We start from the raw sequence: 15,641 nt of genomic DNA, 5'->3' as shown, positions 1-15,641 counted from the left end.
CGTTACAAGCTAGAGAGAGAGGAATTATGTAACAAGTCAATTATGCCAACAGATGTTATCCAGTAGGTGTAACGTCCATCATATATTTTTTCTAATAAAAGACAGTCGTTTATGAAATATACCAATATATTTAATAAATGTCTTTTAGTAATGATTTACGTAACGCTAGACGTTATAATACACTATCTCATATATTTTAATCTATTCTATAGAATTTCTTGCAATATACTGTTAGTATGAGAACTTCCTTTGCATATAAAGAAACACTCGAAAGTTTCAAAAAATAATTTTGCTTTTGACAAAAATACTAAAAACAAACTTGCGTAGATCCCAGTTGGAGGATCTACGGAATTGAATACATACAAAATCTTCATTTCAATCATTTGTAAACTTCTTGCTCATTGGCTTAAGAGTCAGTCAAAATAGGAATTTTCAGTTATTATTAATGAGATGAGAGGGAATTAAATACGCAATCTAATTGTAATAAATATAATCACTTCTTTCTAATGCGATTTAATCGAACATATTTGACTACCAGTTAGGACAGGAATTAGGCTGATTTCTGCAGTGTTTTTTTGCTCCTAGACTTTAGGCAACGAGGGATTATCTAAAGAGCGGCTCCATGTAAACGGATAATGTATGAAAAATTTACAAATAACACGGGCCATGATTAACAATGTTTAAAGGTTTCGCAAGTACGTAGATAGCGTGCCCAAACATACATTGTATGAAAGACAGTGACGAGTAAACATGAGAACTTTATTCTTTAAATATTATTGACTTTTCACAGTGGCGATGGAAAGCAAACTTGGAAAATAGTGGCTGCCTTAATACACCTTGAAATTCACTCCTATCGCAGATATGTTTAAATAAGTTATAGTTTTGTTGTGTTAATACTCTCGTAATATTTTAAAACATCATTGTGTTCTTTGCCTATGTTCCATACTTAACATTTCACTAGACTTGTTAATATTTTGCGGAAGGAAAAATAAATATTTAGAGAAATATTAAATAAATTTGAACAAAAACGAAAACCAGCAATCAACATAACATTCATTTTAGACTTAGCAAATTTAAATTACTGCTTCAATATAATCTTATGGAAAACAATAACAAGTAAGACCATTATATTCTAAACATTGGACAGTTTTTGCTTGCCCAATTGTATACTTACTTCTCAGCACACATCAACACTATACCTATTTATCATGTATGGACATGTCATCAATAAAGAGTTTACAGCGGGCGATTGAAAGTCTTTATTTAATGACCCAACTAGTACACTATTAAGGCAATCCAGGAACTCCGCTTAGACCTTGATGATGTTGGTGAAGGAGATTAGCTCGGCTTCGCTGCTGCTCCAGCCGTTGAATGCTCGCTGCCAAATGTGAGTTTTCGACGTACAAGTCTTTAACTAATAGATCGGCATTTGCAAGTCGCTGAACGTGTTCTGCAATTATCATGTTTTGTGTTTCCAACTTGTGTTTTAAGTCTACAATTTCCGAGCTTTGTTGTTGCCATGCTTCTAAAAGACAAAAATGTAAAAACCATTTATGTTTCAATTATGCAACAGACATTTCAAGTCAGCTTTTTCTAAAGAAGATGGGTAAGGGTCACTATGGGAACAACATTCCAAGGTGTTGTTTCATCAAAACGTATACAGAGACCACTGAGTAAAACAAAAAGCAATTTGCTATAAATGAGACACTTCACCAGAAGTAGACAATCCCAAGAGGATAGATTACAGTATGGGATCTCGCTACTTCGACACTGTGCTTATGCATAACTGAACAAACGGCACGCCGATTGCGGCCATTGAAGGGCTGCTAAGATCGCAGAATATTGCCACTGTGTACAAAGTCTTAATGGCTTAACGACTTAGTTACGCTTAGGGCTCGAATCATGCCCCAACCATCGCCAGTACCCACATTCGCGAACCCCGAAGACTATACTACTCAGCTGTAGATAATACGAGGTGCCTTTTCGAGAATCCTCCCGCACCGACTCTGAGAATCTAGAGCGGAAATTAACCTACTCTCTGTGATGCGTTTTAAGATGACTTTAGTTAGTATCTTCGCGGCACCAAGAAGCATGCAAACTTCAGTCCGGTTTTTGCATTTAACAAGTCGGGAAACCGGAAGCTGGACGCTTCAGGTATTCGGTATTCGGTCTACTCCATCAATTCGATAACTGGCCTACGACCTACGTCATTGCTCCATCTCAGGCAGGATCTGCATCGTCTTTTTTTCTACCATAGATACTGCCCTTATGGACTTTCCAGACTGGATCATCCTCATCCATACGGATTAAGTAACCCGCCCACCGTAACCTTTTGTGCCGGATTTTATACAAAACCGGACGGTCATGGTATCGCTCATAGATTTCGTCGTTATGTAGGCTACGGAATCGTCCATCCTCATGTAGGTGGCCGAAAATTCTTCGGAGGATTCTTTTCCCAAACATGGCCTAGAGTTTGCAATTTTTTTTGCTAAGAACCCAAGTGTCCGAGGAATACACAAGGACTGGCAAAGTCATGGTCCTGTGCGGTAAGAGCTTTGACCCTATGGTGAGACGTTTCGAGCGAAACAGGTTTTGTAAGCTTAAATAGGCTGTGTTGGCAACCAACAACTGTGCGTGAATTTAATCGTCATAGCTGTTATCGGTTGTGATTTTCGACCCTAGATAGGAGAAATTTTCAACGGTCGCAAATTTTTAGTTTCCTATCTTCATTGTTTTCATTTGACGAGTGTGATTCGATGTTGTTCGTTCTTTTGGTTTTGGCGCTGACGTTGATACAATGTAATTCGTCTTGCCTTCATTAATGTGCAGCCCCAGATCTCGCGCCGCCTGCTCGATCTGGATGAAGATAGACAGTACATCGGTTGTTCTTCCAATTTACATCGGCGCATTTACATCGGCATCGCGAATCACTTTCTCCAGGGCCAGGTTAACGAGGAAGCATGATAGGGCATCCCCTTGTCTTAGACCGTTCTTGATGTTGAAAGGTCTCGAGAGTGATCCTGCTGCTTTTATCTGACCTCGCAAATTGGTCAGGGTCAGCCTAATCAGTCTTATCAATTTCGTTGGGATACCGAATTCTCTCATGGCCGTGTACAGTTCTACCCTGGCTATGCTGTCATAGGCGGCTTTAAAGTCGATAAAAAGATGGTGCAACTGATGTCCATATACCATGATGTTGATGATTTGCCTGGAGGGAAGCCTCTTTGGTATGGGCCAATGATGTTCTTGGCGTATGGGGCTATCCGGCCTAGCAAGATAGCGGAAAATATTTTATCACGTGATATATGATTTATGTGAGAATATCCACTTTCCGGTGACATTGATATTCAAAGTCTTGAATTTTTTTTCAGATTTTTCGGTTGGGTAGTTTCTGAGAATGGGACCGTCAAAAAAAATGATCACTTTTAACCACCGCACTCGTCACTTCTCCAACAAATGGCGAAACTAAGACCGGCTTCGGAAAGTACTAATCGAGACCTTTCATTTGATACCGCACATGACTATATTTGGTGAAAAAGAAATTTACACCCCGCCCCCTTTAACGAGGTAAAAGAATGTAACTCACTGTATACGTGAGCGTTTACAGTTCCCACCAAATTTGGTGTCAGTCGCTATAACCGTCTCCGAGAAAAATACGTGTGACAGACAGATAGACGAACAAATAAACAGTAAACCGATTATAATAAAGTTTTATTTTACACAAACCCTTAAAAAGGAAACCCTTCTTAATGATCATCGTCTGCCACACACTTAAAAGGAGCTCAGATTCCCAGGATTTACGAATGAGTGAAAGAAGTAACTTTGGTTGTAAGAAACACTTCCGCAAGGAGATCATGACTTTACTCAGCTTGACCACGATGGTCACAAGGATATTTTTGCTTCTGTATGGAGGCGCATTCTATATCGGCATCTTGCGGTGGTTTGGTATATCATCCACAATATGTGGAACTACACCGTTAAGGCCCTTTATATCACAATCGAAAAACTTACGATGATGATGGTCTCTTTCGAGGCCAATGTCAACACCGCTTTTGTTGTTTCCGTTCCGGAGACAACTACTAAATCTATTGCTCATCGTGTGTTAATAACTGTACAATTTTCTTGAAACTTTCCATGATTAGACCCTATATCCTTTATCCTCATGCCATTTTGTATTTCTAGAATGACCTTAAGGGGACCCATTTTGACAAATTTCTATTACTAACTTTATTTGAACATATAAAGAAAAGGAATTAATTTTTAGGCCAAGATCTTATATTGGTGCATGATATGTTCTGAAAACGAGACCTGTTACACTTTATGGTACCTACATTTGGGGTTCTTATTGCCTTATCTTTCAGCTGATATGGAAAATTTATAGAAGCATTTCATTACTAAAAGATGATAGTGTTTCCTTTTACTCATTAATGCAGTATAGTGCATAAGACAATGAACGGCGTCTTGCGCTAATGGAGACGTAGATGTTGCGTTGGACTAATGGCGTGACACGTTTTGATTGCAGCCGAAATGAGGATATCCGCGATCAATATGGGGTTGCACCGATCGTGGAAGGACTGAGAGAGAAGCGTCTTCGATAATATGGTCACGTAATTCGCGCTGACGAGAATTCACTTGCCAAGATTGGCCTGAACATTGAAGTCGATGGTAAACGACCAAAAAGCCGGCTGAAATAGCGGTGGCTTGATGCGCTGGATGGGAATTGCATCCAGATTGGGCATTTGATAAAATAAAATGGCGAAACCGAACACGACGAACCGACTCCGCTTGTGAGCGGGACAAAGGCTAAAGAAAAAGAGTGGAGTATGGTGCATCCTCATCGAAAAATTGTGCTTCAGCTTCGCTATCAGTACGAAAGCCTAGCGCACTAACTGCTGAGCCATCTGGATACATACAAGATATTACGGATATATTGAGCTGCTCACGTGGGATATATAATCGAACCAAAGTTTTTTCATGAATTTCTGAAAGGAAAAATGCGAATAAACCGCGACCAAGTGTAAAGCAAAGAAACAGATTGGAGGATTCGATTGAAAGATGTCTAGAGATGCTAGGTTTTTCATATTCAAGAACACTGTCGTAAGGCTGTGACGAATGAATTCGAATCCTTCGAGAGCACCAAGGAACTGAATCGATCTCTAGTGGCGCAATACGAGTATTTCTAAAGAAAGATAATTTACATTTTTCGAACTAATTTTCACTGAAAAATCTCAAGGGACTAGTTGAGGAAAGACGGTACTGAAATCGTAACCACTAAATTATCGTGTTTACTGCGGATAATGTAGTTGTGCTGGATGTGGGTCAATACCTAGGAACGGCTCTGGACCCCGGTTTTTCCACAAATAATATCCACCATAGCCTATTATTTAATATCTAAGGTTCTGATAAATTTAAATAAGACCTTGATGGTATTATTTGTAGAATAACTAGAATAAGTAACTGAAATATATTTGCCTTCCAAAGGTGATGGATGCGGATTCTTATAAAGGTGAGATTCATTAGATATCAGATCGGTGAAGTTGCGGCGCATAGCAATACATCCATAAATGAATCTGGAATATTCCGCAACGCGTGAGTGTACCATCGAATGCAGTCTGATTGCTCAGGGGCTGAACTTTTCCCCGACGCTAAACGCACACAATAACTCCTATTGCAACTAACTTTTCTTTGAACGTGCAAAGGCAAATGCTTTCTGTGTGTTCCCTTCTGTGAAATTTGACATTCCACTTATATAAAAGAATACAGACAAATGACTTACGATGCATGAGTGACTCTGAATACTGCTGTTGCTGTCGCAAAATCGTCTGCAGATGACGATTTCTCTGTTCCAAATTATTAATCCTTTGAAGTAAAGACGGATGTACGGTACGCTGGAAAAAAATTAAATCGGCTCAAAATCATACTCAATTTTCAAGCCGAAGCAAACTCACTGCATATGCCTTCTCTAAGACGGGCTTTGCTTCGTGAAGCTGCTGCAGTTCCATCACCAAACCATCTCGCCTCAATGATAAGTCCTTTATTTGTTCTTTCAGCTGAATTTCAATCATTTTCAGTCGTTTCAATTCCTCTCTCATTCCATTCGGACTTGGACAAGCGCTTAAGTCACCAATTGATGATTTGTGCACACTATGCGTTGAAGCAATACTCCTGCTCTCAAAACTTCGCACCGATGCATTCGATGCCGTTTCGTCGCCATCACGCTGAAGTCTATTCGGAGTGTTCGGTTTCTGAATGGGTGACACGCGAGGAATGAATTTATCGCTTGGTTCGCCATTAGCATCCACTGTGCTGAAGATTGCGGTTTCTGAAGTAGTGAGGTTATCCAGCCTGACGAGTTAAAAAAAATCTTATATAAAAATCAAACCACAAAATTTTTGAAGGAAAAACCTGGACTCTTTCTTTGGCTTGCTATTCCAATTGGGATTTTGATAATCTCTTGCTGGAGCTTGTATTGTACTTTGGTTCCAGAGGTAACATATAGGCGAACTAGCTGGACTTCCTAATTCGGACGGTTCAAGTTTCACTCTGTGTTCGCTGCAAAGGGAATTGTCAACTTCTAGTTTCCTTCCGAAATTTCCTTTGTTAAAATTGCAGGGAAATCAATGAACTTATATAGTTACAATGAATAATCCCATCCTAAGGTTCTACTATTTTTTAATTATTTATTCAACAGGCCTTACCTTACTTCAATATTATCGCCAAGCTTTGCTTGCAATTTCAAAATTTGTTCCTGCAATTTACTTATTTCTTTGGTCTTCTCTTCAAATATTTTCTTGGCATTCTCTCGCAGCTCGTCGGCTTCCGCCTCTAAATCCGCATATTGTTGTTCAAGATTATCGCGTTCATCGATTGGTGATAGACGGCCGTCTTTGCTAAACTGCTCTTCGTATTCGCGCACTTTATCCATTAACTCGGCGAACTTTTTATCACTTTCTTGCTGTTCTTCCTCGTAAATTTGACGTTCCTTTTCGAAAAGAGCCCGCTCTTCACCAAGTTTCGATTGCCAATAGTCTTCACATTCTTCGTATGCCTTTTGCATTTGCTCTAGGCTATTTTCAAGGTCCTGGCAACGGGTCTGGTAATCAGCTTGATCATCTGATTTAGGGGTACCTTTTCCAGCGCTATTTGTTGAGATCTTTGATACCTTCAAGTCGGATAACTCTTTTTCCAGTTGTGAAATCTTATCCTTAAGGTTTAAAATTTCATCCTCTTTTGTATCAGTTTCACTCGACATATCCTGTGAAAAGCCTGAGGACGTAGCACCGATAGTAGAGGAACTGATCGTGCTACCTAGCTCTGAATTCAAAGCAACCCAATCTCCACTAGCTTCGTTTTCACTATTGTCGTTACTGCATTTTCGTAACTTCCCAAGACGGGGGCTCTCTTCTGTTATTCGAGTTTTACTTGGTGAATCGCCTCGGCGTTTCACGGCCAACGAAGAATGCTCGGCGTCATCTGAAAGGTTATCGCTCGACAATTCCAGATTTGTTCGTGATGATGATTTTTTGTTCTTATAACGGCTCATCTCTAAAGTTAGGCCCTCGATTTCAGCTACCAATTCATCGTTTTTATCCCGCAAATTCGCATTTTCCGTTTGTAGTGATGTAATTTTCTCAATAAGGTCCAACACTTCTTCTTTTTCCCTATCACCTTTGTCGCCATCATCATTTCTGTGTCTATCTTCCAAATCTACGATCTCATTATTCAGTTTAATATTTGCTTCTAATAATTCGGTCACTTGCTTCTGTAACGCAATTTGTTCTGTCTCTAAGGCACTGTTTTCTGTTTGTAAATTTTGAATGTCTAACTTGTACTTAATTTCATCAGATTCTAATTGTTTTATACGAGATTCGAGGCGTGCATTTAAATTTGACCAATTTTCGCGATCGTTCGCTAGTTGAGAGGTGAGCTCGCGAATGACTTCTGCGTGTCTTTGTTCCAGCATACGAATCTGTAAGAATTTCAACTTGATAAGTATAAATATATTTCGAATATTAGATGTAATTTGTGTAGAGTAATCCAAAGGTAGTTCAAACTGGAATACTTTAGGAGCAGCTTGTGAGAAAATTTAACTACAATTATAAAGAGACGCTATAAACATCAATGCACCCATCAATTTAATCCGACAATGGACATTGACAATTTTCTTCTCATGGTAGAAATAGTCCTCATGAAATATCCATTCCATTTTCCATTTACAAATTAAACACCGAATCGAGAGCCGCCAGAATACTTACATTTTCCACAGTGAGACTATTCCGACCATATCGGCCAATGTAGTCACAGATGAGGATCCCCAACGGTACACCATGTATTAACAAGTGCAAGGTCCTGAGTCACCAAAAAATCGACGACATGTGTGCCACCCTCGTTGCGTATACCGATATTTTTACCCGCAGCGGTTGCCGTCTGCTTTTTCGTTCGCAAGTCCATTAAGACCACCCATCATAACGACATAGCCGTCGGTAGAGACGACAGGTCTTTGTATCCCCTAGTTGCTAAAAAGCATTTTTTTGGCATCGAATGGACCTCGGTGGCACGTAGGTGATAAAGACATTAATCGTATAGTCAGCTGTGATGATAGTGACCTTGATCAATCGGTCATCAAATCACTCGACTTCTTTAATGGCGACACGGAAACTCATAGAAAAAATACTGAGTACGTGGGCCACCAAAGTAGAGGAGTTTATAGCCATGTCTATTACTTCTGTGTACATTTTCTACATCACACCACAGAGTTTCTTGCGAAGGGCAGATACCGATGCTTCCCTTTCGAAGGTCTCTTGCAAAGTTCTGTGTTTTGACGGTGAGGGTGCTAATATCTAGCGTGCAGCCACAGATTCGCGTGACTCGGACCAGTTATTTTGTGTCAATCAATGCGACAAGAAACCTAGATCATTTCTAAACAACCGGCTTAGTTGAAATTCGGATCCGTCATTTTACACACTTATCCCGAGGTGGGGCAACTCAAAAATATTTAGTTTTATAAAAATAAATATTTTTCAAGTTCCATATATCGCCATGCTTGCTTCCGCTGCTGTAAACCTACCACTTGTATGGCATTAACGGTGATGATAATGAAATTGAAGGACAGTTTAATTGAAAATAAAATGTGTGAAAACAATAATAACAACGAATAGACTGTGTTTATAGAAAGGGGTAACACATGAGTGAGTCGATTAAAATGTGCCACACAGTCCATTCATGTGAATGATGCGACTCATCATAAAAGCGGCGTGTCAGCGAAACTGAAACGACAAACTCAACCGCACAATAAGCATGCTACACTCCAACTCATCGAGTTGGGCAAGGTGAGTAGACTCAAATGTGCCAGTGAGTTCATTCAAGTGAGTGACTAAAAAGAGGCGACTCGCTATAAGCGAGGCAAATCGCCATAGAAGCGGCGACAATATCGAATCGCTTCAATTGAATATTAATATTAGATAGCCAGTTGATGCGATGTACTGTGCGCACAGTGTTACGAGTGTATTGAACATGCAGTAAATATGAAGTATTGCTTGTATGATATGCTTTGCATAGTCAGACAGTGACAGACTTGTTAGCACTGATGAAGGGAACAAGTGTTTGCCGAAAGATCGGTATTTGCAAGAATAAATATCTACACCAACGAAAAAGAAACAACAAGTTTTGTATTATTTCAGATAATTTGCATTTGCATATTTGTTTATTGAACGATTGACGCAATAATAAATCTTTTTTAAATACCTGCATATGTACATATATTTGATTAATTAGCCCCGTTTGAGATATTTTTTCGTAAAAAAAAAGAACTTTCTTTGATAGTAAAATAGAACATTTTTTTGTGAATTTAATTTATATTTGCTTTTGTTAGGTAAAAATAGTGCTTATTCTTGAAGCATTCTTTTGTATCGACTCGACAAAGGAAGGGAATCGAAAAGAGTCATATTTACCACCACTTTTGTGGTTTTGCAAAAAACCCAAACTTTAATCGCGATTATCTAAGAATCTTTTTTTCAAAGTATCTTCGCGGCAGACATAATTACTAACAAACTACCAATCCAACCAACAGCACATTTATCATAAAAGCTAGTCGCTGAGTGAAACACTTTCAATACTTTCTTTTAAATTTTTAGGTAAAAAAATCAGAAATTTGATTTTTCGAACCGTTATCGAGTAATTGTGTCCATGACAACTCATTCTCAATAAAGCATCTCTAAGAAATAGATGTAATCCACTATTTTTAACTTTTTCTTTTCCTAAAAGAAAAGAACTTTTGCATGTATCCCAGGATATGTTTTACTCGTTTCAGCTAACAGTTTTTTGAGTAAAATTTACGAAGTTGTCGAAAAATGTTGTCATGTCTTGTATGTAACTCCTTAACTTCATATTAAAACAACAAAATTCTCGTGTCGGGAAACAAGAAGCTAGACGCCTCAGGTATATGTTTCCCTATGTGAAGACCGATGAGTGTTGTGGTATTGACGAATTTATATGTTGTGATGACGTCATACACGTTTTAGAATGGGCGAAGTTCAAACAAAAAAATATTCCTTGACATACATATGTATTTCCAAATTCCAACTCCGGGGTTCATATGAGTTCATTTTATATGATGATGACGACATACGTCTTAGAATGCATTAAATCAGGTTTAAGTTGAGAGGATCATTTCAATGTGAGTTAACGTGTCTTAAACTTTAGTTCCAATCTTAAGTATGTATGACTGCATTAGAATTTTTGTGTCACTATTATTCAAATTCAAATCAAGTCACAGAAAAGGTACCGCAGAATATTCAACCACAAGATTCGAATCCCGCTCAGTGCAAATCCATTTTTTTGCAGGCTGCAAATCTCCCAGAAACGTACGTTTTATCATCGCCCAGGTAAAGATGTGAATGAAGTTCCTTGTGCAACTCTGTTCGGGTATTATTTCCGAACATTGTCCTTGCACTGCACTCCCCCCATTGCGTTGTCTTTATAACTTTTACGCTGGCACATGTCAATCAATTATGTAACAATACGGCGAAGATTTGCATTTATTTAGTTTCTTACACATGTGAAATGCAAAATATGTTTGAAGCAATCAATGGAGACAGATATTAATCAACACTACTCTACTTAATTAATATGCAATGAACTTTCCGTTTTTACACCTTTTTGGGGCGTCATACTTGCCAAAATTTGCTACAACAAACATCATCTATCTTCTAGTTACATAATTTGCAGAGAATGGGCTTTAGCAAATAATCGAGATCTATGGTTTAGCAAGCTAGTTGAAAAGTCCAATCGATTCTCTTTAGAAAAGAGATAGCAGATGGAAACCTCCCCTGTATCGGAGGGCCGAACAAATAGTTCAGATCGAAAAAGGATTGAGAAATGCAGTCGCCTTGAATGCCTTTAAATCTTCATCAAAAACTTCAAAAAGACATACATTTATAAAGCAGACATTCGTTCTTTGGATGAATTCGTGAATGACCGAGTAGATATGCAGTTATTGCGGTAGTCAAAAAGAAGCAGAGGAATAATTATATGGACTAAAAATCTACCAAAACCATTATCAGACTCATAACGGGTCAAAATGATTATCTGACGGAGGAAATAAGGGTGGTTATTGAATAACATGATGGTTTACAAGAAAAAGGCTTTTTCAATAAAAGGCAGAAGAAGAAAAAGCAAAATTAGGAACAACAACCTTAATACTGAATACAATAGATGTCGTCGCTTGCTCCTCATGTAAAACGATTCGAAAGTGCTTGATATATTGTACTTTGTCAAGTAAAGTAGCATTACAAACCATCGCCAGGATGAATATAACATAAAATCAAAACTGGTTAATGAGATGACTAAATACTGATTAACATTTAATCGCTGCAGATAGCAGAATGTTATCGTTATTAAGAGGTAAAATAATATTGGATAATTGTTAATTTTTAGAAAATTTTCTGTAACTCAAACTTAGTTACCCACCTCATTCCTTGTTGTACTTTCGAGTGCTGCATGCCGTTCATCTATTTCTTGGGCAAGAATAGCTGCTCTCTTATTCACGTCCCGATTATCAGTACGGATTTGCTTATTCTCCTCCATAAGTTGCCTAAACGCTTGCTTAAGGGTAACAACTTCAGTTTTATGAAGTACCAGCGATGCCTGCAATTCGGCATATAACCATACATCAAGAACTTTAAGGAATATTGTATCAAACACTTACCTTAAGAAGCATTTCCGATTCATTAGGGCATGTCCTGAGCTCTTCTTCGAGGGCATTTGAGAGCAACGAAATCGATACAATTTCCTCTTCGAAGCCAAGACTTGACATCAACTTTTTAGGTTGTATAATACCTGCCGCTTCCCATAAATCAATAATGTCACATGTTGGCATTGTCTTAGATGGCATCTCTGTAGGACATAGAGAACAGTTTTCAATTCTTATGTTAACTTTACGAAAATTTTCATCTATTCTCATAAAATCATGATTTGAACTCTTAAAACAAAAATAATATTTTATTGGAGCAGACACAATCCTATATTATTTTATAAAAGCAAGTTTTAAATATCTGGCGTTAAATATTCATTAAAAACTAATTTCGGTACATTACAAACAAGAGAAATTAATGTGGAACGATTTACCACATATTTTAATGGAAATCTGTAATTCAGATCGTTCTTAAGTAATCTCGGTGAAGATATCTAGGACTCTTTCAATCAATTCTTAAAATTTCAGAGCATCTTATTATATTTTTGCATATTCGCAGCCGCTTCACAAATATTTTAAGAGGTATATCTACAAAGACTTGGTCCACCTAACTTCTGAAATACCAAGAAAGGTCTACGAACAATAGAATCACATATGATTAGTAGATGAAAATTATAGATTACATTAGACCGATTGCATATGTAATAAACAAAGTTGTCTCATACCTGAGAAATACAATACAGAAAGCTGAAAGAAGAATCAATACACCAGAAATCCCCGGAAATCCAAAATCGAACTTAATTTTGCACTGCGAAAATAATCCAGACGCACAAACACATAGCTGCATGGTCATCGGCACTGAATTTTCTTAGTAATTTATCACTAAGAATGCGCAGATAAATTAGATAAAGTCATTCGTACGGGCGCATATGATTAGTCATATGAGTAGTACGAAAACACAAAATCGTACAGTTTATATAAACGCTATCATCAGTGCTCCCATCCCGCCTTGGTTCGTTGTCTATACGATTCATTATACGTCATTTAACATCGAAGTAAAAGCTTTCAACGACTTTTGTTAATAAATAAACTCAAATTTGGATCCCTACATGAATAATAGAGATGCAGTACAGAAATAACTAGCCCCATTTATCGGGAAAGTTGGAACAGTGTAGGAAAGAACTGAGCATATATAACTAAGAATTTAGAGGTTAACATTTTCGAAGTAAAATAAAGTTTCTGATAACCTATAAAAGCAAAAGCAGTAACTAAACTGAAAGAAGTGATGTTTAATTCATCATTGTTCTTTTTAACATGCAGTATAAAATCAGCATTAAAAAAATCAGTTAAAATGTTACCCGAGAGGTTGGAAAAGAATTCCAGACAATCTTACAAAATATGTTCTTCACAATTAATCACTGGATTCTTCTGGAAAGCCAATTGGTCACCGATTGAAGCATAAACAACTGTGCATCAGTGGGATGATGAGTTATCTTTTAGAAAATGGATCGAGCCATAACTTGAACTTACATAAATGAGTGTTCTTCTTCATTCAACGACATATACGGTCAATATGAGAACTACACATGTTCACTTAAATCCTCCGTGAAGGATCATAAACTCATCTAAAAAATTTAAAGGAACAGTTATACTGGCCGGGAGTGTTCGGTTGCTTCAATGAATAGGTGATTTGCAACGTTTTATTCCTGGAAACCTTATGGAAATAAACATTATTCTTGACGACGCCACACCTGGAAACCGCATTTTTTTATCAGCTTAAAATACGCTGAAACATTGCTAGACTCATAATCAATAGCGACCTTGTATAAAAACAACTTAAAAATATTTATAAAATTAATTTCTGTGGAGCAACCCCTAAAAAGAAAACCGCCTTTAAGCCACAAAACACTCATTTTTCAATATGGCAAAGAGACTGAGCGCAATTGAATTGGATCAGGGCTTTGAAGTGTATTAGAACACTTCATTCAAGACCGTAACGGTAGACTACAGGATAGCCTGTAGTAAGCAAAGTCGTCAGCATTGCGCTCGCCCGCGATTATTCACAGCTGAGTCGACTGGTATCTGATGATATAAATGTCACTGCCACCAGTGAGATTTGTACCGCGATCTTCCGTACGGCAGCTTTGTCCTCCGCAGCTATCCGGACACAATAGCTGTAAGAGCAAATTATGGTTGAGGAAGGACAATTTTAAGCCGCTGGTATAGCAGGAATCCCTCCATTCCAAACAAAAAATAATTGTAGATTTATTCAATTTTAATCCTTTCCATTTGAATTAAAAATAAGTGGTAAGGTTTTGCGTATTTCTTGCATAAGCATATTTGAGTGCACAGCTCTTCTATTTGTACATAATTCGTAATATACATATATGCATTAGCATGTCTTGAGTTGAGGTAAATTTGTACAGAAGGGACCATTTTGATGTACTATAAGTTTCGCAGTAAGAATAGGATTGTGGAGGACGAATCTTTATTTTTGGGTATAATTTGTTTTGTTTAAACAAATATCGTATTTCAGGAATCAGTTGGTCCCTTCTTCAGTATTTATTTTAAACTAGTTTTATCAGATTGGAAAACAAGTCTAGTCTGGTTAAGAGCTTTCATTTGACTAAGAGCTTTCTGGTATCCTGGTTTACGCCATTGCTCCATCTAGGGTAGGGTCTGCCACGTTTTCTGTTTCTAGCATACATATTGGTCTTATAAACTTTCCGAGCTGAATCGTCCTCAATACCGCAGCCTATTGGGACGAATTGTATCCTCAATCAAACGTGATATCGTTCATAAATTCCATCATTATATGGACTACGGAAACTGGATAATTTTTCTTCTCTTCTTCTCTCGAACGTAGCTAAGCGTCTGCAAGTTTTCATGCTAAGAACTCAAGTCTTCGAGGACTACATGAGGACTGATGAAATCATTGTCTTTTACAGTAGGAGCTTTGACCCTATGGTGATGCGTTTCGAGCGGAACAGTTTTGGTTAGCTGAAATTCGGTGCCCGAAATAATCGTAGGGGATACTGATCATTTTTACGGTTTTGTGTTTGTCTGTCCGTCACACCTGATTTACTTGTCGTGTGTCCCTTTACATGCAGCGAGTGGCGCGGCTTTGTGTTGAGTTTGAAGGGGGCTCCCCATACATGTCAAAGGGGGGTACATTTTTTTCATAAATATAATCGTTTGGAGTATTAAATGAAAAGTACTTTTTGAAACTCATCGTATTTTTGATATTGGGTGAAACATATTGGAGTGTGACTCAATTCTCAAACTCCATTCAACCGAAAAAAACTGAAAAAAAATCACGGTGATGCATCTATCTAGTCCTCAAAATACATCCCGTTCCGCACAAATAAAGTTAATAATAGTATATTACTATGTTTTCCAAATTTTCCGACAAACCCCCACCCTCTTAAGTTCATTCCGGGAGTATTAAATT

General features: G+C 37.9%; 1 protein-coding gene across 5 annotated transcripts in view; it reads right to left on the bottom strand.

The window, feature by feature from the left end:
* Positions 1 to 743: 743 nt before the first annotated feature.
* LOC119647202 (blastoderm-specific protein 25D) overlaps positions 744 to 15,641 on the bottom strand; it is a 60,734-nt gene continuing 45,836 nt past the window's right edge. For all 5 annotated transcript variants that reach the window (XM_038048018.1, XM_038048019.1, XM_038048022.1 and 2 more), the window contains 7 exons: positions 12,206 to 12,393; positions 11,968 to 12,144; positions 6,699 to 7,969; positions 6,406 to 6,552; positions 5,949 to 6,345; positions 5,777 to 5,888; positions 744 to 1,525 (listed from right to left, as the gene is read on the bottom strand). In XM_038048018.1, the coding sequence (XP_037903946.1) occupies positions 1,287 to 1,525; positions 5,777 to 5,888; positions 5,949 to 6,345; positions 6,406 to 6,552; positions 6,699 to 7,969; positions 11,968 to 12,144; positions 12,206 to 12,393 (2,531 nt within the window). In that variant the 3' untranslated portion in view covers positions 744 to 1,286. The remainder of the gene's footprint in view (positions 1,526 to 5,776; positions 5,889 to 5,948; positions 6,346 to 6,405; positions 6,553 to 6,698; positions 7,970 to 11,967; positions 12,145 to 12,205; positions 12,394 to 15,641) is intronic.

The sequence above is a fragment of the Hermetia illucens genome, chromosome 1 (genome assembly GCF_905115235.1).
Source record: "Hermetia illucens chromosome 1, iHerIll2.2.curated.20191125, whole genome shotgun sequence".
Taxonomy (NCBI): domain Eukaryota; kingdom Metazoa; phylum Arthropoda; class Insecta; order Diptera; family Stratiomyidae; genus Hermetia; species Hermetia illucens.
Note: the sequence above shows the minus strand (reverse complement) of the source record. Positions and strands in the feature narration are given on the sequence as shown.